The 26074-nt window shown below is 39.3% G+C and overlaps 1 protein-coding gene across 1 annotated transcript in view; it reads right to left on the minus strand.

Moving 5' to 3' along the window:
* The window catches only part of htr7c (5-hydroxytryptamine (serotonin) receptor 7c), a 32020-nt gene extending 12053 nt beyond the window's left edge, over positions 1–19967 (minus strand). The window contains exon 1 of the mRNA XM_005933313.2: positions 19118–19967. Within this exon, the coding sequence (XP_005933375.1) occupies positions 19118–19575 (458 nt within the window). The 5' untranslated portion in view covers positions 19576–19967. The remainder of the gene's footprint in view (positions 1–19117) is intronic.
* Between the last annotated feature and the right edge of the window lie 6107 nt (positions 19968–26074).

Below are 26074 nucleotides of genomic sequence, written 5' to 3' on the forward strand. Positions count from 1 at the left end.
TGAGTTTGATTCCATAAAAAGTGACAAAAACATTAGCGTCCATCGTGCGTGGGAAGAAAACTTCTTTTTACAGCGAAAAAACCCCTAAACTTCCAACAAGCACCGAGTAGCTACGACGTAATGGGAAACTCACAGAGAAAGTCGCGGATTCTTCAACTGACTGCTGTGTTTTACTTGCATCTATTTGAAAGAGTGAGTGTAAACACAAAAAATATTTTATTTTATGTGCTGGAATGTGTAGAAAATAGCTTTAAATGTTAAACTAATTTATTCAAGTCAGAGAATGTTGCAGATAATTAAATCTTTGCTTGATGCATAAAGTTAAAAGATTAAAACTGATAAAACAAGTTAAAAAAAGAGACTTTTCCATTTGATTACATTTTGTATGATGGATTATGTAGAAAAAGTAGAATTGGGCTGAAAGATCTATCATTTTATCACCTCTTCAGGTTGTAAATCGTGTTTTTAAAAAGTAACTAAGTAACTAAGTAATTAATTACTTTTGAAAATAAGTAATCAGTAAAGTAACGGGATTACTTTTTTGGGGAAGTAATCAGTAATTAGTTACTGATTACTTTTTTCAAGTAACTTGACCAACACTGTTTGATACACATATGAGACAGTTTGCGGCACGTGTGACCTCTGTTAGCTAATAGATGCTAGCTGACCGCTGACATAGCTAACAGCCTATTAGCTGTTGTTAAGCACCTAATAGGCTTACCTTTGCAGCAATGTTTTAGTTAGTGCTGTTTTGTTAATACCATGGCAATTGCATTTTAACAGCTCAGAAGCAATTTAGTGATTACTTTGTTGCCTGGCGTTAGAACTTCACAATCGCGGTATTTGTTATGACATTACCTTCTGATGATTGTGCTTGCTCTCCAAGCGATGCTGTTAAGTGACTTGTTTTGCAGTCTTATAAATTTTTGGTTCAGATCATATGTCTTTGTTCTGTTTTTAATTAATATTCATGTAACAGAGGCAAACGGGTCTCAATTTGTTTCAGCTGCACAGCCTCACCTATAAATAACTATTATGTAAGTAAAAAATAATGAGGTTAAGACAGAATTTATGTATGCATGGAGCCTTTTGATTTGGACCAGCACTGTTAGGAAGCTCCTCAGTCCACAAAAACTTTTTCTCAGTTACCTGAATGTTGTGTTTTTTAGTTAGAAATGAGACCATTCTCTCTTCTCTGTCACATTAGTAAATCGCTCCATCTTGTCACACAATCTACTTTTCCTTCCTGAATGGATTTATGCCTGCCTGTTATGCATTTAGCCATTTTCTGCTCCCTGTCAATTATTTAATGGAGTTCCTTTATGGTGGCAGCCATGGCGACCTGATTTGTAATGCAGCTACAAAGCCTCTAGAGGCTTTTGGCTCTCCAAAGGAAATTACATTTGTACATGTGCATGCTTGTCATTGTGCTGCGCTTACTGGCCACCTAAATATACACTTTCAGCTGTGAGTAGCATCTCACTAATAGTCTCAAATGCGCGCTCCCAAAATGTTACGTTAAATATTAAAGAGTGTACTCATTTTCTCTTCATTATTATACAACGAGTGAAGTCTGGTACTGGAAGGTGAATAAGTATGTGCCAGCAAATCCGTCTTCCTTTCCGTTTTTTTCCCTGTCATGATGATGAGAGAGAGCCAGGGTGAAGAGCCCCTCCATCTTTGTCACCTTCCCTTTGGTTGTGTCGCTCTCCCTCTCAAAGGACACCTTGAAAACTAAATAAGCTTAAAGGAAGTCTCAGATGTGGGGGAGGAATCCAAGTCTCCACTTCTTCCCGTTTTTCTTCTGACCTTTGAGAAAAAATGTTAAGCAATTTTAGTTACCAAGGATACCACAGACAGCTCCTCTTTTGAACCGACTCACTTTTTTCCAATTTGGCATCTAGCCAGCAGTTGGTATAGCTGAAGTAGCTGCGCGCCCCATTATACGCCATCATTTCATGCCTCTGCAAATGGAAAAGGACAGTGAGGAGGAGCTGTAGCCAACTTGTTCCAGAGTCACAACACTACCATGCAACATAAAGGCAACTGTTGAGTGCTGTTCTTTTTTCAATCTCTTATCCTTTTACTGACCTTTTATTTTGGGCAGATGAAAATATCAGAGATATTAAAAAGCTCGGCTAAGAGCAAGAGGATATATTTGAAGGCTAAAACCCATGTGAGGGCAAAACAAGGCATCGTAAAGTTGTTGTAAAAATAAAGTACGCCCTCTTTCAATTATAAGATTTTACATATATTAAAAAATAATCTGGTTCTTAGGTAAATACAATCTCAGATGAGCAACAGAACATGACGTACTACACTGTGTCATTTATTTAAAAAAAAAAAAAGATCAAGTACTTATCACTTCCATAAGGATTACGAGGGCAAGCAGCAGCCAGGTATAATCATCAAATGCATGTGTGAGCACTTTTATAAAAGCACAAGTTCTGGCACTTTTCTGGTCTGGAGCAGATGTGTTAACACAATGCCAAGGAGGAAAGACAACAGCAATGAGCTTAGATTTTTACAAGTGGAAACATTCAAGACAGTTGTCTATTTTCCCAGCAGATTTACCCCAAGGTCAGACTGTGCTATGAATGCTATGCAAAAAACTCAAGTGCTACATTTCAGCCTCCTCAGGCCTCGATCAGTATATGAAATGTTAATGTTCATCATAGTACAATTATAAGGAGACTGAACACATATGGGTTTGTTTGGATGGGCTGCAAGAAGAAAAGTCTTGTTTCTCTAAAAGACATGTATATATATATATATATATATACATAGACGATAGATAGATAGATAGATAGATAGATAGATAGATAGATAGATAGATAGATAGATAGATAGATAGATAGATAGATAGATAGATAGATAGATAGATAGATAGATAGATAGATAGATAGATAGAAAGCATGGCATGGCATGGCATGGCATGGCATGGCATGGCTTAGGTTTACAAAACTGCATCTGAACAAACCAGAAGACATCTGGACAATGTCCTCTGGACAGACAAGAGCAAATCCAAATCAGCGTTTGGCCACAATGCAAAGTGCTACATTTGGCGAAGACTAAACACAAGAAACCAGCAGAAATACGTCACACCAGCTGTCCGCATGTTGGTGCAGGGGTGATGATTTGAGCTTGTTTTGCAGATATTGGATCTGGGCACTTTGCAGTAATCGAGTCAAACATGAACCCCTCTGTATGTCAGGCCATCTGTCTGACAGCTGAAGCTTGGACTAAACTGGGTCATGCAACAAGACAATGATCACAAGCACAGCAGCAAATAAACAGCAGAATGACTGAAAAAGAAAGAATCACTGTGCTGGCCCAGTCAAAGTGCAGACCTCAACCTGATTGAAATGTTGCGGTGGGACCTCAAGAGGTCTGTCCATAAATGAATGTCTGCAAACCTCACCTGAAACAGCATTGTAAAGAAGAGTGGGCCAAAGTCTTCCACAACAATGTGAGACACAGATAAAGTAAAAACATTTACTTCACGTTTTTGCTGCTAAAAGTGGTTCTACAAGTTATTGAATCATGGGCAGTGCTCAGTTTTTCACACACTGCATTTTCCTTTTGGCTTCATTTCTGTTGTAGCAGTGGTATAGTGCATGTCATATATTGTTGTGTATCTGAGGTTGTATTTAAATAAGGTTACAACCTGGTAAATGATTCTATTTCCTGATATGTAAAACTTCAGAACTGACAGCGTGTACTTTCTCTTTACCATCACTGTACCAAATCAAAATATATATATATATATATATATATTGTAAGCTATATAAAGTCCTTTATATGTATTTTCTGCAGTCCTGTGTTGTTATTGTTCCTTTGTATGACCTTGCTGTTAAAAGGAGCTATACAAGTACATTCACTAAAGGCTTCTCCCTTTATTTTTATCTATATAGAACAATAGCTCATCTGTGTGCTTTCAAACACGAAGCATGATTGGTAAAGAAAAAATGTGCAGGTGTTCTCTTTTTTTTGACTCTTATGTGCAAACGTTGCTCATTTATTCATGTGATCATCTTCTCATCCCAATCAGGAGCACAGGAGATCTGAGGGGGGATTGTAATCTTTTAAATGATTCGGTGGCTCTACAGCATGTCTTCTATCTTGTTGGATTTGTCACTTTAATTGGAAAATCTCTTGAAGTATAAATCAATTAAGCTGTATTCTATACAGAAAGATTTTGATCAAATAAATGACAAAAGTATGTTCAGCCAGAGGTAATGACATAAGCAAAGATAGGACATGAGTTCAGCAAGATTGATATTAATAATTTCCAGCAGAAGAAAGCAATGAATTAAATTTGATTTTGTACTGGATGACACACATCAGAACATCAAACTTGGAGGTCAAATTCAGTGCACTACCCAGAGATGAAGAAATGACTAATGATAGGAATATTCATTATAGCAAGAATTTTGCTAATCTCATCTAAGGCGAGCCAGGGGGAAAATATCAATTATTCACCTGCGTGTGATGGCACTTTTTGGGGAAATTTAGGGTAAAACAAAATAAAAATGTAATAAAATGAATTAATTATACGTACTCCAAGGAAAAACTCATAATGTCACATATTTACATTTATATTAAAGAACTAGATACTTTCTGGGAACAAAGTGCTACATTATGACAAAATGTTGAATAGTATTTGATGTTATAAAAGCACAAATTAACTCCCAAAAATGTGGAGAGTTTTGCCACCGATTCACTTTGCAAGACTGGATCAAATTGTCGTGACAGCCGAGTACGGAGCCATATTGATGATTTAACCAGTAATGTACTTGCATGGGTCCATTGTGTTGAATGCACAAAAGCTGTCACCTCATCCTCACTTCTTTTTGTCTAAATACACTGCACTATTTTTTAATGCAAAAAAAAAAGAAGTGCAACATAAGCTCTACTCTGATTAGAAGCTTCACAATCAACCTCACAGCTTTGTTTTCCTCATAAATTTACATTAGTTTTTGAAAAATGATGCTCTTTTCAAGGTCTCACTTATTCATGTTTTTGTTTTTCTTCTTTTACCTGCAATTATGGAACCAGTAGCTGTCTTAACTTTTTGCTGAAAACCCATATTTAATCACAGTTGTACACATCCATGTACATCCCCAGTCTCAGCGCGGCCTAATTTCAAAGACAGACAGACAAAACGCCATTGCAGGTGAGCAAACACAGCAGTGACAACAAGGTAATAACAGTGATAATAGTGATCTGGCAAAATAGAGGTTAGCATTGTGTTGCAGAAGCAGTGCGCATAATTATAGGTGAAAAACTGTCACTCTAAGAAAAAGTGCTGTGCAGCGAGGAATGTGTGCGAACAATGAAGCTGGCTTATTCAGACTGACTTATTATGTAGACTGACTGCATATGCACCAGCGTCCTGTTCATTTACATCATGAAATTATTCATATTGGGGTTTTATTCAATCAGATTTGGGAAACTGAGTGGCAGTGAAATCCTTCCTGTGTTATACCGAGCTTAAGCTCCATCATTTGAGCTAAAGGAGGAAAACTGTGGTTCTTTCTAAGAGGTGTCTCCAACTTCCACAAAGCATATGCAGTTTTGAACTTAAGCATAGAGCAGCAATAAATATAGCACACAATCTGTTTTCTTACAGGTGATGTATATTTTTGTGCTCTCACAGACACGCCCACTCAATCCATGAACACTGGAACCGCTGATCTGAGCACCTACAAGCTCGTGAGTCATTACAATCAGGGGCACATTTCTTACTCACTGATGATTATGATATAATTTTTTAAAAAGTTTTCCTCACAAATGAGAGATAAATATGGTCTTTTACCTCTTTGAAGCAAACCATGTTAAAAAGACACAAACAAATGTTTCAAATGTTTCATCGTAAACAGCTTCTGGCTCCCACGAATACCATTACTATCAGCATCAACAAGAAAAAGCAGTGTGGGCCTTTATCTGCTTTATGCCTGCCTGTTCACCTGCCTGATCCTCTGATTGTTATATCACTGCCTGTTGCTTTGGCACAATCTTAACAACACTTTCCAATTTTTAAGTTGTTTTGTTTTAATTAAAGCAGAAAATTGCTGATATAAAAAACACCCGTGTATGTGTGTACATATCTTAACTGAATAAGATAAAGTTTAAAAAACTATCCGGGGTGCGTCGAACTTGATTTATAGTACCGGACCATAACCAGCTAATAACACCTGACCCAAATAACAAGGAAAACAAATCTGCTATAAAGTCACAGCCATTGAGGACATCCATCATACAACATTCTCTGATAATTACCTGACAGCTATATTATACTGACGCTGCTACTGTTTGGGAACAAGGCAGAGTGAGGAGTGACCCTATATATACAGTCCCGAACAAGAGTTTAAGACCACTTGAAAAATGGCCAAAAAAATCATATTTTGCATGGTTGGATCTTAACAAGGTTCTAAGTAGAGCTTCAACATGCAATAAAAAGAAATGGGACTGAGACAAAACATTTTTTTGAGCATGTAATTTATTGAAAACAACGCTTAAACTGAAACAGGCTGTTTTACAGCTGATCAAAAGTTTAGGATCACACGCCCTTAGAAGGCCAAATCTGTTAAAAATGTCGATTCATTGTCATTTTCTATCAGGTAGTCACACTGTCATGATGTCATGATGGCAAAGGAAAAAAAGCATTCCTTTTTTGAATGTGGTCAGGTTGTTGAACTGCATAAGCATAATTTAGAATTTTTTAAATGATCCTAAGGGTTACGGAACAAAAAAGTCAAGTGGAAGACCCAAAAAAAATTTCCAGCACTGAGCCAGAGGATCCAATTGACTGTCCATCAAGACACTGGATGATGCTCCACCCAAATTAAGGCCGTTACTGGTGCTGACTGCAGCCCCGTAACCATCAGACGGGATCTGACACTGAAGAGATTCAAAAACAAAAAACATCTTCAAAGGCCTCGTCTCCTTAAACGCCACAGAACTGACCGTTTGGACTTTGCAAGAGAGCACCAAACATGGGACATTGAAAGGTGGAAGAAAGTTTTCTTCTCTCATGAGAAAAAATGCAACCTTGATGGTCCTGATGGTTTACAACGTTACTGGCATGACAAGCAGATCCCACCTGAGATGTTTTCTGTGTGCCACAGTGGAGGGGGAGCCATAATGGTCTGGATTGCTTTTTCCTTCAGTGGAAGGAAGTGCCGGGCAGCAAACGGCCGCTGGCTATGTCCAGATGTTGCAGAGAGCATTCCTTACAACAGAGGGCTGTTATCTGTGTGGTAACGACTGTGTTTATCAACAGGACAACGCTGCAGTACACACGAGGGACTTCTTCCAGGAGAATAACATCATTCTTTTGGACCATCCTGCACGCTCCCCTGATCCAAATCCAAATGAGAACCTTTGATGGCAAGCGATGTTTACAAAAATGGACAATAGTATAGCTACTCATTATCAGACATGGGCAGTAACGCGTTACTTCCAATTACTTTTTTCAAGTAACTTGACCAACACTGCTCATTACTGAGTTCATGTTTGAAATTTTGATTTCTGTTTTGGGGGTGGTTTACGGTTTTTTTGGAGGTGTGATCCTAAACTTTTGATCAGCTGTAAAACAGCCTGCCTCAGTTTAACTGTTGTTTTCAATAAATTACATGCTCAAAAATAATGCTTTGTCTCAGTCCCATTTCTTTTTGTTGTATGGTGAAGTTCTACTTGGAACTTTGTTAAGATCCAACCATGCAAACTATGATTTCTTTTGCCATTTTTCAAGTGGTCTTAAACTTTTGTTCGGGACTGTATAATTACATTTTATTTTTTTGTTGTTGTTGTGTGTAGACTAAACTGTCAGTACTCAGAATCAGTGTGTTTTTTCTTCAAGATTTGAAGCTACAGATCTAGAGAGAGTTGGATCAAGAATTTATGTGGTCAGCACATCTGTCTCGCTGTACGTTGAAATGCCTTCTGATTGTCAGCTTACAGGAGCTTTCTATTCTGTATGCCAGGCTAATCTGTCAGTGTTGAGATTCTCCTTTTTCTGAGCAATCCTGAATACTCAAAATCAGCTAAGAGCACGACATTGTATTGGTAATGTTTCTGTTTACTGCTGTTTTTAAACTTGTGCAGTTGCTTCTTGCTAGAATTTTCCCTTTTCCACACTAGACATTTCAAAGAGTGAAGTTCAGCACACAGTGCACTGACCCAGTTAGTTGTCAGTTCTAAAGTTCAGTGTCTTGCTGAAGGGCAGTTTGGCAGTGATGGGTGTGCCATAACTCAGTTTGCTATTTCACAGCTGGAATACAAACTCTGTGGAGTGCCGGGAGTTAAATCACTAACTTCCCAGCATTTACCTGACCCAAATAACAGGAAAAACAAATCTGCTGTAAAGTCACATTGAACTATAGCCAATGAGCACATCCATCATAAAACATTCTTGGATTGTTAGCTGACAAGTATATCTTAATGATGCACAGCAGTGAGCATGTATGAAGAACGATGTATCAGTTAAAGTAACATGCAGGAGTTAATTAAAGTCTGCGTGTCTGAAGACATTAAAAGCTGTCACCTGCAGCAGCGTTACAGTATATGCTCCAATGCAGACAGTACGTTTAGACATGCAACATACTATACACAGAGTAATGCACACAATTGCTCACTGAATTATCAGAGATAACTTCTCAATCACTGTTTGTAGGATCTTTAATGCTGCTGCATTTAGTGGAACGTATAAATATTCAGTTCATGTGCACAAATGAACTGAATGTCAGCTTGAGTTATTCTGCAAGAGCAACAATATGCTAAATGTCCTGAGTATATTATCTGCAATCTACAGTGTGTGTGTGTGTGTGTGTGTGTGTGTGTGTGTGTGTGTGTGTGTGTGTGTGTGTGTTTGCAGTCTCTCAGCTCCATCAACAAGAAACCCATTATCTCACTGCTTAGTAAATTCTTGTTGGTGCTTTGTTCGGCCTTGATGAGTAATGGACTCCACCTTTGTTATACCAAATAACACAAAGCATGATTTATACCACACTAAATTCACTCAGCACTTTGCCCTTTTCTGCATCCTGTCCCCAGAGTTTGCTGGGTAAATAAGGTGACAGACCAAGAATAGCAAAATAAACTCACATCTCTATCCATGGTCTGGTTAGCGATCTATCATCCTGCACTGCTGCTTTGTATTAACGCCGGTGGTCGAGATCGAATCTGGTTTTAAAGCTCACTGATTAGGAGGCTCCAACATAGAAAACCTCCACATCGACACAATAAATCAAACAGACACATCATGCGATCATGTTCGTGAAGCATGAATCTTTGTGCTTTTCAAACTCGTGCAGCATTTTCCTGAAAGACAGGAATGAGAGCGGGTGCATTGAAGGTTTTTTTCAATGTAGGTGTTAAAGTGAATAAAGAACTGAAGAAATGAAGCTCTGGACAAGTTATGAGCTTTTGGAAAGGAACCCAAAATTCTGAGATCCAGAGCACGTATTTAGGTTGATACAAAACTTTTATTAAGTGGTTTGTTCCAGTTTCTCCCTGAATCGAAGTGTGTCTTTAGTCTCCAGATTGACTTCAGACAAACTATTTAGGGCAGTTTGAATTTTTTTTCAGAACATGTCATTCATTTTTAAATGTGGCAAAGTCTGATTCGTGTTTCTGGGACTATTCTAACCGAAGCTACCCAACAGTAAATCACAAAGCTTCCACGTGTGCTTTTTCAGGCATTTAAGAAGGACCTGCCCAAAGACACGCACACACAGTTTCAGATGAATCATAGTTTGCAATGGGAATAATTTAGCTCCTTTTGTTTAGCGATAATGCCACAATATCTGTTAATTTAATCAGGTTAGCAATAAAATTGGGTTTTTTTGCAAATTTCGATTTTCCATATGGTTGACCTTAGAGGACATGAAAAACATTTCTGTGCTTTGCTTTACCTCTGGTATCGGTATCTTAAAGACACTTTCCTGTGTCTTAGCTATAACCTAGTAGTTTCACGCCAATAAAAACGTAGTCATGTAGCCAACAGAACATACATCAAAAACTGAAAATAATTGTCCTCAATTGATGTTTTTTATTTCTATTTAAGCATACATTCAGTTAATTCTTACATAGATCTCATTTGCTTATTGCTCTTGAGTTATTTGTGAACTGGAAGGATTTTTCTAATTTCCAAGTACCTTTTAACTTTCATGTCAACAACTTCAGAGTATCAGTTATTTGACAGAGTTGTAATCACACTCAGCCCACACATTTTGTTCACACCAGCGAGAAGAGTCAGCGTGCAGGACAGGGGTAAGAAGATTCTGACCCATGTGTGTCTCTGTGGTCATTCCTCAGTCAAAGTGTGTTTGATTTTTTTTTTCTGGAACCACTTTTACTGGCCCTGACCGAGTCCATCTTACATTTCAGTAATATCCACTGACTGTGGAACATGTCTGTCTTTTATTTATCCCGTTTTATTTATGTAATCTAAACCGTGACACATACCACAGCCTTTATGCGCTAAACTCCAGTACTGATCTCTTTGAAATACATAAAAAATTACATAAAGATTTGATTAAAAATAAGCACAAATCTTCTGCTTGTTTTCTTTTTTCTTTCTCAGCAGGTGATCCAGGTGATTGATATATGCATTTTTTTTTCTCTGCCCGTTCTGTTGGTTTATGTCTTTTGCCCTTCTCCCCCGTCCCTCTTCTCAGCTGTTTCTCTTTCCCTCTTTCTTTCTCCCCTTCTTTCCCCCAGTCAAGTCTGTCCCGTATTCAGTAAGTGAAAATAAAATAAACAATAAAAGGTGAATCAAATGGACCATTACGGCAAGGCTGGGATGGTCAGTTTGGTAAAGTAAATCCGTTGGGCATCTTTCTTTGCCTTTAGACAACAATTCTGATGGCAAAAGAGCCAAACGGGACAGGCACAAAAAAAAATAAAATAAAATAAAATAAAATAAAATAAAATAAAATAAAATAAAATAAAATAAAATAAAATAAAATAAAATAAAAATAAGCACAAATTATGCAATAAATACATACTTTGAAATGCAGACCTAAAATAAGAAATAAGCTATGCAGATCATTCAGAAGCTTTCTGTGATCCCTTTTGCATGCTAAGTTATTTTTAAGGGGATTTTTAAAAAAACAAAAAAACAAAAACCTTGCTGTATCAACTAAATCTGCATGATGTGTTCAAACCATCATATAGGTCACAACTATATTGTGACCTAGATTTGGTTTTCCAAAAAACTTGCACAGAACATAAACAAGAGTTTGGCTTTAGATTGTGACACATGGAGTTGACATAAAAGTGGTCTGAGTTGGACTTTTTAACAAAGCTTAAATGTTCTGAGGCTATTTGCTGTAATTATGATGTTACGAGGGCTGAAAAATGCCGGGGAAATTAACACAAACTGAGAATTTGAAACTTCTATGTGCATTAAGGCCCATGACCAGAAAAAATTTTGATTGACTTTATTTTCTATACTTAACTAATTAATATAGTATTAAATGTGCAAAATGTATTATGCAAAAATCAAAGAATATAGAAAAACTGTAAAATGTCAGATGACAGTGACGGGGTCAGGTTGGTATAATCTGTGTCACTTTTAGTGGCATTCTCTGTTAACAAGCTTGTTTGCTTGCAGGTTGATCTGACTGATCGGGGTAAAGCACAGCGCGCACGCTACCGTGCAGATTGTAAAGACCCAGATTTTGAGGTTAGGTTTGCCTCAACCACCACTCATGTTTCACATCTTTTCATATTTGTGGCTTGTGCAGTTTTCAACAGTATATACAGTAAAATTAGACACTGTCACTGCAATAGTCTCCCTTATGTTCTCGTATTGGACCACTGTTTTGAGTTTTAATTTCTTCATTTATGAATTCATATCAATCCTGAAACAATGCTGAAATCAGTCCTTTTAAGTGCATTTAATGACAAATCTCAATCAACAAACTGAAATCTCTTCATTAATGTAACTTCCAAATGTTATGAATGCACATGACACTCTGTGACTGACGCGTACTGGACCTGACTTAGCTGTAATTCAGTTCAGTTTTATGCAGCTCCAAATCACAACAACAGTCCCACAGGGGCTTTATGTTGTTAGGAAGACCCTACAATAATACATACAGAGAAAACTCAACAATCATATGACCCCCTATGAGCAAGTAGTTTGGCGACAGTGGGGAGGAAAAACTCTCTTTTCACAGGCCATGAGAGAAGAAGACAGGCTAAAAGACATGCTGTGGAAAGCATATAACTAACAATAAGGATAATGATCATGTTTGCCTGCATCGTGTGCTGAAAAATAGCAAACAGCAATACAACAATGCGATCATTTTTATAATTTCACTGTCTTCTCTTTGATTTTTTTTTTGTTCTCAGTTATTTTAAACCCCTACAGGTCCGTTCCCACACACACCTCACCCTGTCACATGATCAATGTGCAATTTGTCTTTCGCTTTGCGTGCCCCTCTAATAAAACGCAAACAGACCATCAAACAGGATGGTTATGGTGCGTTGTGTAAGCAGGATTTATCAATGATTAACTTGATCTAAAAAAAGAAAAAATGCTGCTCCCAGTATTTTTATTTAATGCTGCTCTGAAATGTTTTTCACTGACAGCAGTTTGCTTTAGAAGAAGTGTTTGTTTACAGGGCAGGAACAGTGATGCATTTTAAAAGTAAATACTGTTTCCTCTTAAACACAAGAGTGGTTTCTCTTCTCGGAGTAAAAGGTTTGTAGAGGTTTGTAACAGGAAGTGGGTCTCGTGTGGTCTCTAAAACCTCTCAAATTTAGCACTTTCTCTAACCTGGTTGGGTCCACAGGAATTAAAAATTCACTGTGACATCCTGTTTAATCCCAAAACACACTTTCTTTACTTATTAAGCACATCTTTATGGGCATGATCTGACTGCACAGGCCTCGTCTGAGATGTCTGTTCCTTCAGATTTTGGAGAGGTGGCCAACAAGCGGGGAGTGGATAGCGCCCGGGAAAGTGGCTTATTACCACAGGAAACATCACAGAGGTCAAGTCATCTGTGCGTGGTGCTGCAGGTGGACATTTCCCAGCTGCTCTAAGCAAAGAAAGTCTCTCCTGGGACAAAAGTGCACTCCTCCTTCACAAAAAATATTATCAGTTGCGGAGAACCGGTTGACATACTTCCATCGCACTCCCTGCAGGAGCTTACAGGTGTGATCACACCTATGTTGCACTTAGACTGAACCTTGATGGAAAAGTTTACTTCGCTGCATTCCTGTGATATTTTTTTTCTTGACCTACATCCCCTCCGTCTTAGACAAGTTCACTGACAGTTAAGCCATTTGATTTGCAAATTTAACAAGCCCCACTCCTCCGTTCCTTCAGAGTCGTCTTTTCTTAGACTTCTGGGGAACTATACAGAAAAAAGGACTTTCCTCGCTTCCCACTGTTGTGAATAAATCATTCATCTTTGACTTTTGAATTATTGAGCGTACAACATATTACTCTCAGTGAAGGTAAAAACTGAATGTAGCCTAAAGCGATACTAACTTTTTAGGGAAGTGGGCATGAAGGCTGCTCCTGAAAGTGCATGCTGGAACGCTGTATGAAGGAGCAGGCCTGCATTAGTTCGGGCAGGAGGCCTTGGGTATGTAACTTCACTTTTCTTCACTTCACAACACATCAAGAAACTGACTCTTCTGCTGTGACTGGGTCATGCTTTGGTGTGTTAGCTTCGATTTGCACTACTGATTCTCCATTTAAAGAGGCTGGAGGTGATTAACGGGCTTTTACAGTGAAACTCTAAGTCTCATTTGCACAAACAGTACAAACTAACTGGAGCTTTTGATATTACTGGGTATTTTGGGTGTACAGCAGCAGGTTGTTTGTTTAGAATAAAAATGGTAAATGGCCTGTATTTATATAGCACTTTTACTAGTCCCTAAGGACCCCAAAGCGCTTTACATATCCAGTCATCCACCCATTCACACACACATTCACACACTGGTGATGGCAAGCTACATTGTAGCCACAGCCACCCTGGGGCGCACATTTACCATTTAGAATATACATATTTAGAACAGAAATATTAACATAGGATGGTGCTTTTTTTTAAATGAAAGTCAAATCTTTCTAGAAAGTTTAATAATAATTTCTTAATTAAATTACAGTAATTCAGTGCATTCAATGGAATAATGAGGGTTTGATATTGATAGAGCAATATACACACAATTATTGTTACTTTAGCACCAAATATCAATATGTTTTATTACACTGTTGTATATAGGTGCTCCTAAAGGATTGTGCCACATACCTGACTCACCAGAGTCTCTGAAACATGACTCCTCGTGGTGGCACTAATCAAATACACTCACCAGTTCATGTATTAGTTACACCTTGATAGTACTGGGTTGGACAGCTTTCGGTTTCAGAACTGCCTTCATTATTTGTGGCACAGCCTGAACAAGACACAGGAAACATTCCTGTGAGGTTTTGGTCCATAGTGACATGACATCGTCACACAGTTGCTGCAGATTTGTCAGATTCACATACATGATGTGAACCTCCTGTTCCACCACATCCCAGAGATGCTCTGCTGGATTGATATCTGGTGACTGTTGAGGACATTTGAGTACAGCGAACTCACTGCTGTGTTCAAGAAACTGCTCTGAAATGATTTGAGCTTTGTGACATGTTGTTATCCTGCTGGGCATGTGTTAACCATCATGATGAGTACATTGTGGTCATGAAAGGATGAGGGGGGAGGGAGGGAACTCAAAGTGTGCCAAGAAAATATCCCCACACTGTTGCACCACCAGCAGCATGAACTGTTGATACAAGGCAGGATGGATCCATGCTTTCATGTTGTTTATGATGACATTTTTCCAATCTTCTGTTGTTGTATTTTGCTGGGTCTGTGTGAATTATAGCCTCAGTTTCCTGTTCTTAACTCAGAGGAGTGGCACGCGGTGTGGTCTTCTGCTGCTGTAGCCCATCACAGTTTGACGCGCTGTGCATTCAGAGATGCTCTTCTGCATATCTTGTTTGTCACTATTAGTTATTTGAGTTACTATTACCTTCCTATCAGCTCAAAGCAGTCTGGCCTCTCCTCTGATATCTGGTGTTTTTGCCTTGAGAACTGATGCTCACTGGATGTTTGATTTTCTTTCTCAGATTCTCTGTAAGATGTAAGATGTAAGATGTGAGAAAAGATGTGAAAAATCCAAACAGATCGGCAGTTTCTGGCCGTGTGGCCCCAACAGCCATGCCACATTTTAAGTAATTAAATCATCATTTTTCCCCATTCTGATGCTCAGTTTGATCGTCAAATTGGTATGTAGATGTGGTCAACTTGCATCTACATGCCTAAATGAATTGAGTTGCTGCCATGTGATTGGCTGATTAAATATTTGTACTAGCGAGCAGATGAACTGATGTACCTGATGAAATGTAAATGAGTTTTATCTAAACATAAGTCACTTGTGGTGAAGCAGAGACTCAAAGGAGAAAAATAGCAAAGAAAAAACAAAGAAGATCAGAGCTAATTCTTTGAAGTGACACATCATGGATGTAGTTTTATTGTGCTCGTTTCCAGCTCTCTATTTTTGTTATTGGACTCTGTTAATGTAGCTTTGCATGAGCCACAACTCAAAATAACCCTTATTTGTCTCTTACTGGCCCTCTGCCTTGAAACTGCAGTTCTGATTGCCAGATTGTTTCCTGCTAAAACTTTTCTAGTAGTTTGATTTTTTTTTTTTTTTAACTTGCTGGATTAGATGAGAAACACACAAAGTTCCTATCTGGTCATTTTATTAACACCATGATGTTGTTGTGCTAATGTGAGAAGACTGAAACCCTTTGAAGTCACAGTGAGTTTTCTCTCACTTCTTCGCCGAAACAGGAAATGCTTCCTGCTCAAGTCTCAATCTGTCAAGTCATTTTTAGGAGGCCCAAATTGCAGAGGTAAGAGACTGAGACCTTGGAGTTAGACCGAGGCTTACTTTGCTGGCTGTTAATTTAGTTAATTACATATTTCTTTATGAATGTGCACCAGTAAATTGCCTTACTGACTAAAAATACAATAGCATGGGCCTTTGATCAGGCTAAGAATTGTTAAAGGGACACACTTTTGTTTTTATATGTGACATTACGTTTGCTTCAAGGACTGTCTGATTCTTCTTTCAGCACAGCTTCATTCCTGTGCCACGTTTCTAACAGGATGAATGATAAGACCTTACGGAGATACTGTTTTCCACCAGGATGACAGCGATCACACTGAAACACCACCGCTGAACTCTGTCAAATCCAGGATCATAAATGAATCAACCACTTACACTAGAGACTGTCCTTCTATGTTGGCATATACATTGCACGTTCTCCCCTTTAAATCTAAATGAGCTCTGAGAGAAAATCAATAGTCCTCTCTGTTGTGGAACACCTAGGCTTCAGGGAGCATATAATCGCTGCAGACACATCTGGTCAATTTGCAGCACTGCTCTTGAGCTTCTCTTTTTTTTAGAAAGCATGTCCTTGGGACTCTGAGACGACTGCGAGAGACCCTTAATTACAGCTAATCATGCGTCTAATTGGTAAGTCTCATCCTAATGAGTGATCTCTACACTTCCTGTTGTGAATCATATGCCCAACACACACTGCATTGTTTAATTAAACTGACTCTGTTTTCATGGAGATCGACACAAACACTTCGGGGGAACTGCCTGTAGAGCTGGTGTTAGGGATGAAAACAAACCTAAACTGATACAACGTCAGCTCAAATTCTCTTTCAGTCGTTTGCTTGGGGAAGGTCAGACAGATGCAGAAAGCAGTCATGGTGGCTCTGTGACTTGGTTTTGATTTCACGGCTACAGATTCAATTAGACGCTGTGTTTTTACAGACACGCTTGCTCAAAGGTGGCTCCATCTGTCCTTTTTGAGTGTATAGTATGAGCATGCCACATTTATAATCACAGCAAGTGGCTAAGATCAGCAAAGCCTTTTAGCCACAGTCTCTCTGATCCTTTTCAGACTGGCTCCGACGAGTTCAGCTTGTGTGATGTACAAGTTTGGATTCACACAGAAAATTTCTTAATCATACTTTTAGTCATTAAATGATTTGTAAAAGGCAGTTATGATTTCTAATACCATTCTTTTTTGTCCTTCAAATTTTGCTTTTTTCAAAGGATTTCCATTCCATTTGCACAAACCACAGTCCAGCAGACATTTGGCATTCTGTCTTCATTGAGGTCATCTAGAGACATTAACCCCATGCTTCCTGATGTACCTCCTACTTGCTGAATTGGTTTCCTGAGCAGTTCATATGCACCAAATGTTCTTCATATTTAGAGCTGTGCTTTGCATGAGCGTACTGTTGTACTGTTTGGAGAGATTGGCTCTTATCGGGCCATGTTCACAGAGTATGGCAAAGTAATGGAGAAAATATGTGCCACCAAGGCACCCCATTTTTTCAGCGAACATGACAAATCCCATCAAGCACCTCCAACAAACCTTTCATTGGTTCTGCATCTCACAGATGTTCTTCTTCCTGGTCTAAAAACTGAAACCTCCATTCACCACCTGTCCCATATCCGTGTTCTTTGACATGTTTGAAATATTTCCTCTTTGTGGCTCTGCAGTCAAACTTAGCATCCAAGAGAGGCCTCTGAGAATCTATGAGGCATCTGTTTCTTAAACCAGAGATGTGCTTTACGTCTCTTGTTGCTCAGCTGTGCAGGTTGGCAGTTCTGTCAGGGGAGTACTTTACACCACTGGATGCAATCTTGCATCAAATTTTTAGGTTTTTGGCAAAGGCCTACATTTTTTTTTTAGAACTTCCATTTCAAAAAGAAACTGGAATGCCTTGATCCATTCAATAGTACTTTTTTTTTCAAAAATAAGAACTATTTAAAGTTTAAAGTGGCTTCAAACTTTTGAGCAATATTACATGTTATTGGTTCCACGTGGTTCCATAGGGGGCCTCCTCAAGCCCTAAATGGGATTTGAGTGGCCAAACATAACCCTCAGCCTCTATCCAAACTCATCAACCAGCCCAAAACACATTCATACTTCTGTCAGCTTTACTACAGCTGACTGGTGCAATCACAGTATCACAGTGTGATATCTGTGAGCCAGTTCCTCCCATAATATCGTTAGCTTATCAAGCGTACTTAAGCCCCACGTGCTTCACTCATTCACACACAGGAAACATGCATAATTCTGAGCATAATACCCTGAGGTAATAACATCTGATTGGAAAGTCAAGGGAGATAATCAGTTAATCAATACAACCATGAGCCTCTTCCTTCGTTATGGTTACAGAGGCAGATCAGTTACACCAATCACCTGATGTTTATCACAGTGTGGATTGTATTGAGAGCAGTGGAAAATTCTCATTTCTCTCTACTAGCAGAGTTAGCTCAGGTTTTGTGAGCAGTCACTCCAATACCTGAGACGCGCAGTGGGATTTTGGTGTGTGGGGATGAGAGCTGGGGTCTTACATTCCCCATTTTGAAAGTGGAATGTAAAGCAATTAACTGGAAATTCAGTTTCATGAATAGGGACAAATAGAAAATGGGCAAAAAATAAATTTGAAAGATCATATTTGTGTGTTTTGTGTCACAAAAAAACCCAGTTCAGATTTCTAATATGAAATTTGCACCGTGTACTGCGGCATGCACTTAAAGGGAATTTTCCCCGCTGCTTTGTTCTTGTTGTTAAGACTAACAGTGAGAAGGGGCAACCTATATGAACTGGAGCAGCCCTGCAGGATATTTGTAAGCCATCTATAAAGGAAATAGTCGCTGTAAGGTCAATGGGCGCTGATCCTCAAAGCATACAGGAAATGCTGCTGCCGTGGTCCGGTCAAGCAAATGAATAAAACCTGCTGTACATCATTCACAGTCTATGAACTCATCTTCTGCTCCAGTGGCTTCAACCGCACAAATAACTACGCAAACGCGTGTGAATGTCTCACAGAACAACAGTTATTTCATTCGCTCCGCTTGCGGATCATTACTTCATTTGCTGCTTGATCTGTTCCTGGCTTCAGTTAACGCGCTGCGCGCTGCGTGCGTAATTTTGGTACCTGTGCATAACGAAAGTCATCAAAGCAGTAACGAAAGCAGCTCTGATATGGTGCTTTGAAAACTTTTGGAAACTTACCTATCCACGCTGATCACACACAGGGTCATGATGGAGGCAGTGCAGCACATTACATCCATGCCGATGAAGATGTTGCAGAACACTTCCCCAAAAAGCCACTTGCCCCCAGTGAGATCTGTCACGATCACGAACGGCATGACTACTATGGCCACTGACAGGTCAGCCACCGCCAAAGACACCAGCAGATAGTTTGAAGGCTGTCTCAGTTTCTTCACCACGCACACCGCGATCACCACCAGCGTGTTTCCCATCACTGTGACCGCCGTGATGATCGCCAGCATCACCCCGATAACGATCTTCTCCGGGCGAGTGAAATCCAGAAGCTGCTCCCCGCACGACTCGTTCCACATGGCTGTGGGGCTGATGGTGACGAGGAGAAGCTGCAGAGAGCCATTGATAACTTCGGAATTGTCTTCCTTCTTGTTAAAAGTGGGCTCAATCCCCGAAATATTGAACATCACGACAATGTTATCCGGATAGGGGTGCAAGGGTGGCCTCGCCAGAGCACTCCAGTTACGCGCATATTTGGATGTGTGTACCCTGCTGTCGGTTCCTATCCAGCGGTTTTACGTCGAGTGTGTTGCAGCTGCACCACATCGGAGCTGCCAGCAACTCAACAGGGTTCTTAACTGGCTTCTGTTTATCAATGATTCGTCTCAAGAAGTGCTATGCGGACACGTGGTACATTCCTATAGGGAAATATAACTTCTCCAAAATGATCAATCAGGAAGGGAGCAGAAAAAAAGTTGCAGAATCTAAATATAGCTACTCCAGAAATGCCTGCTGCTCAGTGCATCACCTCGACAAATATGGACTTGCCTCTTTGGGGAGTTGCGATGCGCAAACCGCACCTATCAATGTGACGCATGGGCTAGGACGCAGAGACTGCCTAAGAACTTCACGCATATGGACATAAGCCTACAGAAGTGGTTTCGCGGTGGGTTGAGAGAGGGTAGAGCGTGAAAAGCCTTTATTAGTGATGTGCATGTTGGTGCATCTAGCCACAGGGCTCCCCTCAAAAAGACATGATGTACAAATGTTATGAACAGAATATGTTTGAGTTCGTATTTGGAAAACGATGCAACTTTACTTTCTTCTAAACAATATTGCTGTCAGAAAGAGCTGACTTGAAACCCAGCTGCTTATTTTAAAGCTCTTAACGATCCAGTCTTTCATGGAGAAAAAAATCCTGCAGTAAATTTTGCATGACAGGCATCCCCACATGTCTCTTAAATCTGAAAAAGAAACAGGAAATGAACTTAAGGGCATTCTTCCAGTGCTTCCGACATGCAAAAAAACATGTTTTCTAATAGTAGGACACATTAGACACTCAAAATGCAAAACCACTTAACAAAAGGTACATTTTCTCCCAGTGTGCTTTTGTCCTGATGGTTTTCTTGGTCGCCATGGTTCCGAGAAAAGCATAAAGACAAATCAAAAGAGAAAATCCAGCAATGCTGATGACGCTGGGAGACACTGGGGGGATGTGGGAAAGCTTCCCAGGACTTTTGGCCGCTTGCATCACCGTCTGGGCAGCAGGAGCAGCTGTGGTGTGTTTGTCCCCTCTGGCTGTGCAGGGCCTGTGCTGTCATAGTTGTCCCCTCCCCACAACCACTTTCATGCCTAGTGCAGACCACCGCAGCCTTGGCCTTTTACTCACCATTACCTGAGTGACAGGTCAGGAATGATTGTCACACCAGATTATTGCCAGTGACCACTGGCAGTTTCTGCTAGACCTCTTGCTGTCAGGGAAATTTGGCCCATTTGTGCTTAGGACATTAGTGCAGATGTCAGGGTTTCCGCCTTATGCAAGGCATGCTGTCAATGTGTCACTGTTTGTCTGAACCCCTCTCAAGGTCCTGCACTGAGAGGGGTTGTTATTTATTTTTTATTTCTTTTGTCACTTTGTAGTTGCTCAGTTCACTATCCAACAAGAAACATTTACAGCCATTTCCAAATGAGGTTTTGGTCTTTTTTTTAATGTGCATTTTAAATCTAAAATTAAATGTCTAGTTTGTAAAAGACAGTTCTGTTTAACCACAAATTTTTTTATTATGTTTGTCTCCGGTATTTTTGGTTTATTATTATTATTATTATTTATTTCCTGGTTCTTGGTGTTTACAACAAAGTGTTAACCTTCCTTAAATAAGAAGTGATTTATTTTCTTCAATAAAGTATCCATGCATAAGTGCATGGATAAATCTGCATTACTTCCAACAACTGCACGTATATTGAGGTCCAGAGTAAACCTGGTGCAACAGGATACAACATTAAAACAGCTCAAAGTGCAAAAGCAAATGTGTAATTTGCACCAGTTATGGAAGGTGACTTTGAATTGTTGTCTCATCCTGACAACAATCGCCCCGTGGCCTGTTTGCATGTCAGATTACTCTGTCCGATAAACAAACCCCCACGTGAGCTCGTGGGACTTTTGCTGGATCCCTTCTAGCTGTGCTGTAAGAACTTTAATGAAACCAAAACATTAAGAAAGCATGCTCCTTTCACTCCAAAAATCTGGGCGGCCCATCAGGTTTTTACACTTTAACCTGTAATTTCACCGGCTCGCCAGTTATTTTTAAAATCATGCTGTCAAAAGTAACCCGCCGATCTCGTCCAAGCGCACTGCACTTGGCATTCACCTGTGCCTCTGAAATGCACAAGCATAATGCTATCAGCCAGTCAGCTCAACATCTGTTCTTCAGATGTAGATTATGGCTGAAGGCAGACAGGTGGAGATTGTCCCTCTTCATCAGTCAGACATTGTTTATCTTGGTTTTCCTGGCAGCAAATTGAAGATTTGCAACCATGACCTTAATAAATTGAGACAATCGGGCAGAAAGCGGGCAAGAAGCGGGTAATTTCATCACGACAAGAAAATGTAAGTGAGGAGCAGAGCAGGAAAACACATTTGTTTGAGAAATAAGGCCAAAAGAATTACCAACGAACAACAGAGTGTCCTTATTGCTGAGCAGGCCCCACATGTAAGCACCACTACGTTAGATGCATATGAGTTTCGGTGTCATCTCAGTAATACAGCAGCTACGTTCAGTCTACGTTTACATCTGAATAATTGAAACAGCAAAACATAAAAACTGATCAGCACTGCGAGCAGGATTTGAATGGCTAAAAGAACTTCACTAACAGTGTGTGTTGTGATCTGGATCTAATCTAGGTCACTACTAGAAAGCAAGAATAAGCATTTAAGAGCATATTTCAGTCAAAGAAAGAAAAGGGAGTTGCAGCAGCATCCTAAAAAGCCCGTTAAGTAAAATCACTGCTTTGATATGTATTCATCTGAACAAACATCAGTCGGAGATTCTCGGGTTTGTGTTCTGCTCTTCAAACGTGGCCTTTACTCTCAGCTGCTATTAGCAGCTTACTCCGCGAGTCATTTTTAAAAATAACTCAAGGAGAGTTACAAAATAAAGGTTCATGACCTGACATTCATTCTCAGTTGGTGAAAAATTAGAAAAGTTACTCCTCATTCTAGCGCAAATCTGCAGCCAACGCTGTTAAGAGTCGCTGGGAGTTGAATGCTGGCAAATCAGCATGCAACTCTGTGCCAGAATACACCTGGATCCCCTTCTTTTTTGACATGCCAAACCTCATGGACTTAATGGATCCATATTTATTACCTGCTGATCCTTCTAGCGTCAGAGAGTGGTTGAAGCCTATCGCACCTGACCTTCTTGTGAAACAGCCTGTGACAGGTGACCAGTTCATAGCAGTTCAATTCAGTTCAGTTTTATTTACAAAGTGCCCAATCAGAACAGCTGTCACCTCAAGGAGCTTTATATTGTAAGGTAATGACCCTACCCCAACAATCAAATGACCGCTATTGAGCAAGCACTTGGCAACAGTGGGGAGGAAAAACTCACTTTTAACAGTAAGAAACGTCTTGCAGGCTGAATTCAGATATGTATGTATATTAATTCTGGTCTTCCAGTAATGTTAAAAGCAGCTTGTTTTGCTGTGACCTCAGCAGTTTGCTTAAATAACTCAAAGGAAGAAGAGCTTGTCTGAGAGCTGGATGGGCGATTCCATGTGTAGGTACTGGCCAGACAGGAAAGCCAGTTTGTGGGCATATTTGCAGGGTGCTGGAACACAAATGGTGCCTGGCCAGTTCCAGTACAAATGGCGCATCTCGAAAGTCAACCTGGCAAGACACCAAATCAACAATGAAATGTTTTTGAACTGTACAAACACTGACAATAAATCCCAATTTGTCTTGAAGACATGCAGAAATGAAATGACAGTAATAGTTAGGAAAGCAATAAACCTGAGGTAAATGCCAGTGAGGCTTTAAAAAAGGATTAACTGCTGATTAAATTACATTGACCATATTTAAAAGACAGAAATGTGCATCTGCACTAGTACAGAAACACTCAAAACACACCTGGCACATTCTCGCTATTCACTTCTGCTCAATTTATGTGTCAGCATTTAAGGTCTAGCAGATTAATTCAGTTTAGTTTTATGTATTTAGCACCAAATCACAACAACGGACACCTTGAGGTATTTTATACTGTAAGATAAGGCTTTACAACAATACAGAGAAAATGCCAACAATTTGTCCACACCTGGGACGTGGCAGAAAGCTTTCCTACGTTTTATCTGTACTTTTTTCTGGGCAACACCACAATCCACCTCATGTTTCTGCTTATGACTTCTTGAACAGCTAAGAGGGAAGGTGGCTTGCTTAGTGCATCTAATTAAAGTAGATCAAGTAATAATAACTCCTGAGTGTGAATACAAACCCAAAAGTACCTCAAACTCCTCTGGGTTGGAGAGTTTCCTTTCAAAAGGCCAGCAATTACGGATTAGCCCCCATCAGAGGTTGAACTGCTCTAATTAGAACATAACAAACAAACATAACAAAGCCCTCTTACTGCTATAAGCACCACTTCTTTCACGCTGACATTTTGCTGAGCCTCTTTTTCAGAGGCAAACAGTGAAAAGGCGAGTAAATATATGCAGCACGCACTGTGAATGTTGCATTTATTTATTCATTCATTCATTTACTTTGCAATGTTTGCAACATTACAGACACTATGAGAATTCCTGCTGTCAGATTTGCTTCATTCAGCTGTCAGTTTGGCCTACCGGAGGAAATGCTGGGAGCTGGTTTTTACATTCATGAGGGAAGGTCACTTCTTTTCTTCTATGTTGCAGTTTCCTACATTCGTCGATAGATGGCATCACATCCTTTAAAACGTAAAGATGTGTGTCTGTTTTTTTACTGTCTATGTGATTATTTAAGATTATAGCAGCAAATATAAGGAGCAGACAAACTTGCTACTTTCTATAACACTGAATAATTTGTGTGAGCACAAAGTCATCACCTCACACGCTCTGGGAGCATTTTTGGGATTATTTCAATTTAGTTTAAGACTAATTGCTAATATGTCTGACCAGTGACCTGAAAACCTAAACCTCTGTGGGCTTTTATATATTTAAGACTGCTTAGCTGCCTTCTTTTAATGTGCATTTTAAATCTAAAATTAAATGTCTAGTTTGTAAAAGACAGTTCTGTTTAGCCGCAAAAAAGTATTTATTATGTTTGTCTCAGGTATTTTTATTTTTATTATTATTATTATTATTATTATTTATTTATTTATTTATTTCCTGGTTCTTGATGTTTACAACAAAGTGTTAACCTTCCTTAAATAAGAAGTGACATTGAAAAACAAGTATTTTCAAATAAGAAAACAGGAATGGGATGAGAGAATGCATGCAAATATCCTGGCGTTTGTGGTAACAGTAGAAGTGTGAGAATTTGATCCCACATTCTCTAACTTAGAGATTAAATTGTGTTACCATCTGAAAAAAGTTGACTAAAACTAAACTCAGAGCTAAAACTAGATGGAAACAACAATATTTTAGTTAACGAAATTACAAGCTAGAATTTTGTAAAAACAAAACAAAAAACACAATAATGATAATAATAATAAATAAACATTATTTTATAAAATATAATAATAATAATAAGAAGAAGAAGAAGAACATAAAGACATTTTGATGTCGGATAAAAAAGAATTTTAAAAAATTAAAAAGACATGAATTACGCATGTCTCAAACTTGGCACAAATACTGCAAAAACAAAAGCAGAATTATTTCCATAGAATTTCCCCAGCTCCCTCTCTAACAGAATACAACAAGCCTGAAAAACAGCTGAGAAAAACTCAGAGAATTTCCTTTTATTGGTCTCACACACTGTTGTAAGGTTGTGAGAAATTTATTGAGCTGTATTTCCTTTTCTTTGGTGTAGGTTACATCATATGTGCTGAAATAGGCTTTTTGCTGTTGTTGTTGTTAGTGTGTGTTGTGTGTGGTTACTGATATTTTTGCCTGTTGAACATAGTGTAGTTGCAGTAGAAGGTGGTTTTTCGACCCTTGATGACAGCTCCTGCTTTCACAGCCAATGAGTATAAGTCTGACTTTGGAAAGGTGTCTGCCTCTCAATGTCCCCTTCTGGATACTAGAGATGAGATGAGATGAGATGAGATGAGATGAGATGAGATGAGATGAGATGAAACAAATGAGATGAAAGCTTAACTTGCTCATTACATCACATTAACGGCATTGTTTCTCAAATTCAACTTAGGTGAGGTATGCAGATAGTAACCACTAGATAAAAGAACGACAGGATCTGTCTGTGAAGGTTCTCAGTCATCCAGGTCATCCTAGTCAAAGGAGCTTGTAAAGAAAAGATTTAAACCCAGTGGGGGTATACCCCCCAAAGGGGGTCCTTTTGTCCCTCTTTGGGGGGGGATACCCCCACTGGGTTTAAATCTGGGACTCTCTCCCATTTGACCTTAGAACTGAAGAAGCTTCTCGGATGAGAGGTGAAACGTCTTCAAGCAACTTAAAGAAGTCCAGATGCTTTTCTTTACAAGCTCCTTTGATCGACAGGATTAATAAACCAATACCCTGCCCCGGACAGCACTGACTATCCAA

The sequence above is a fragment of the Haplochromis burtoni genome, unplaced genomic scaffold (genome assembly GCF_018398535.1).
Source record: "Haplochromis burtoni strain Fernald_Lab_line unplaced genomic scaffold, NCSU_Asbu1 Contig_166, whole genome shotgun sequence".
Taxonomy (NCBI): domain Eukaryota; kingdom Metazoa; phylum Chordata; class Actinopteri; order Cichliformes; family Cichlidae; genus Haplochromis; species Haplochromis burtoni.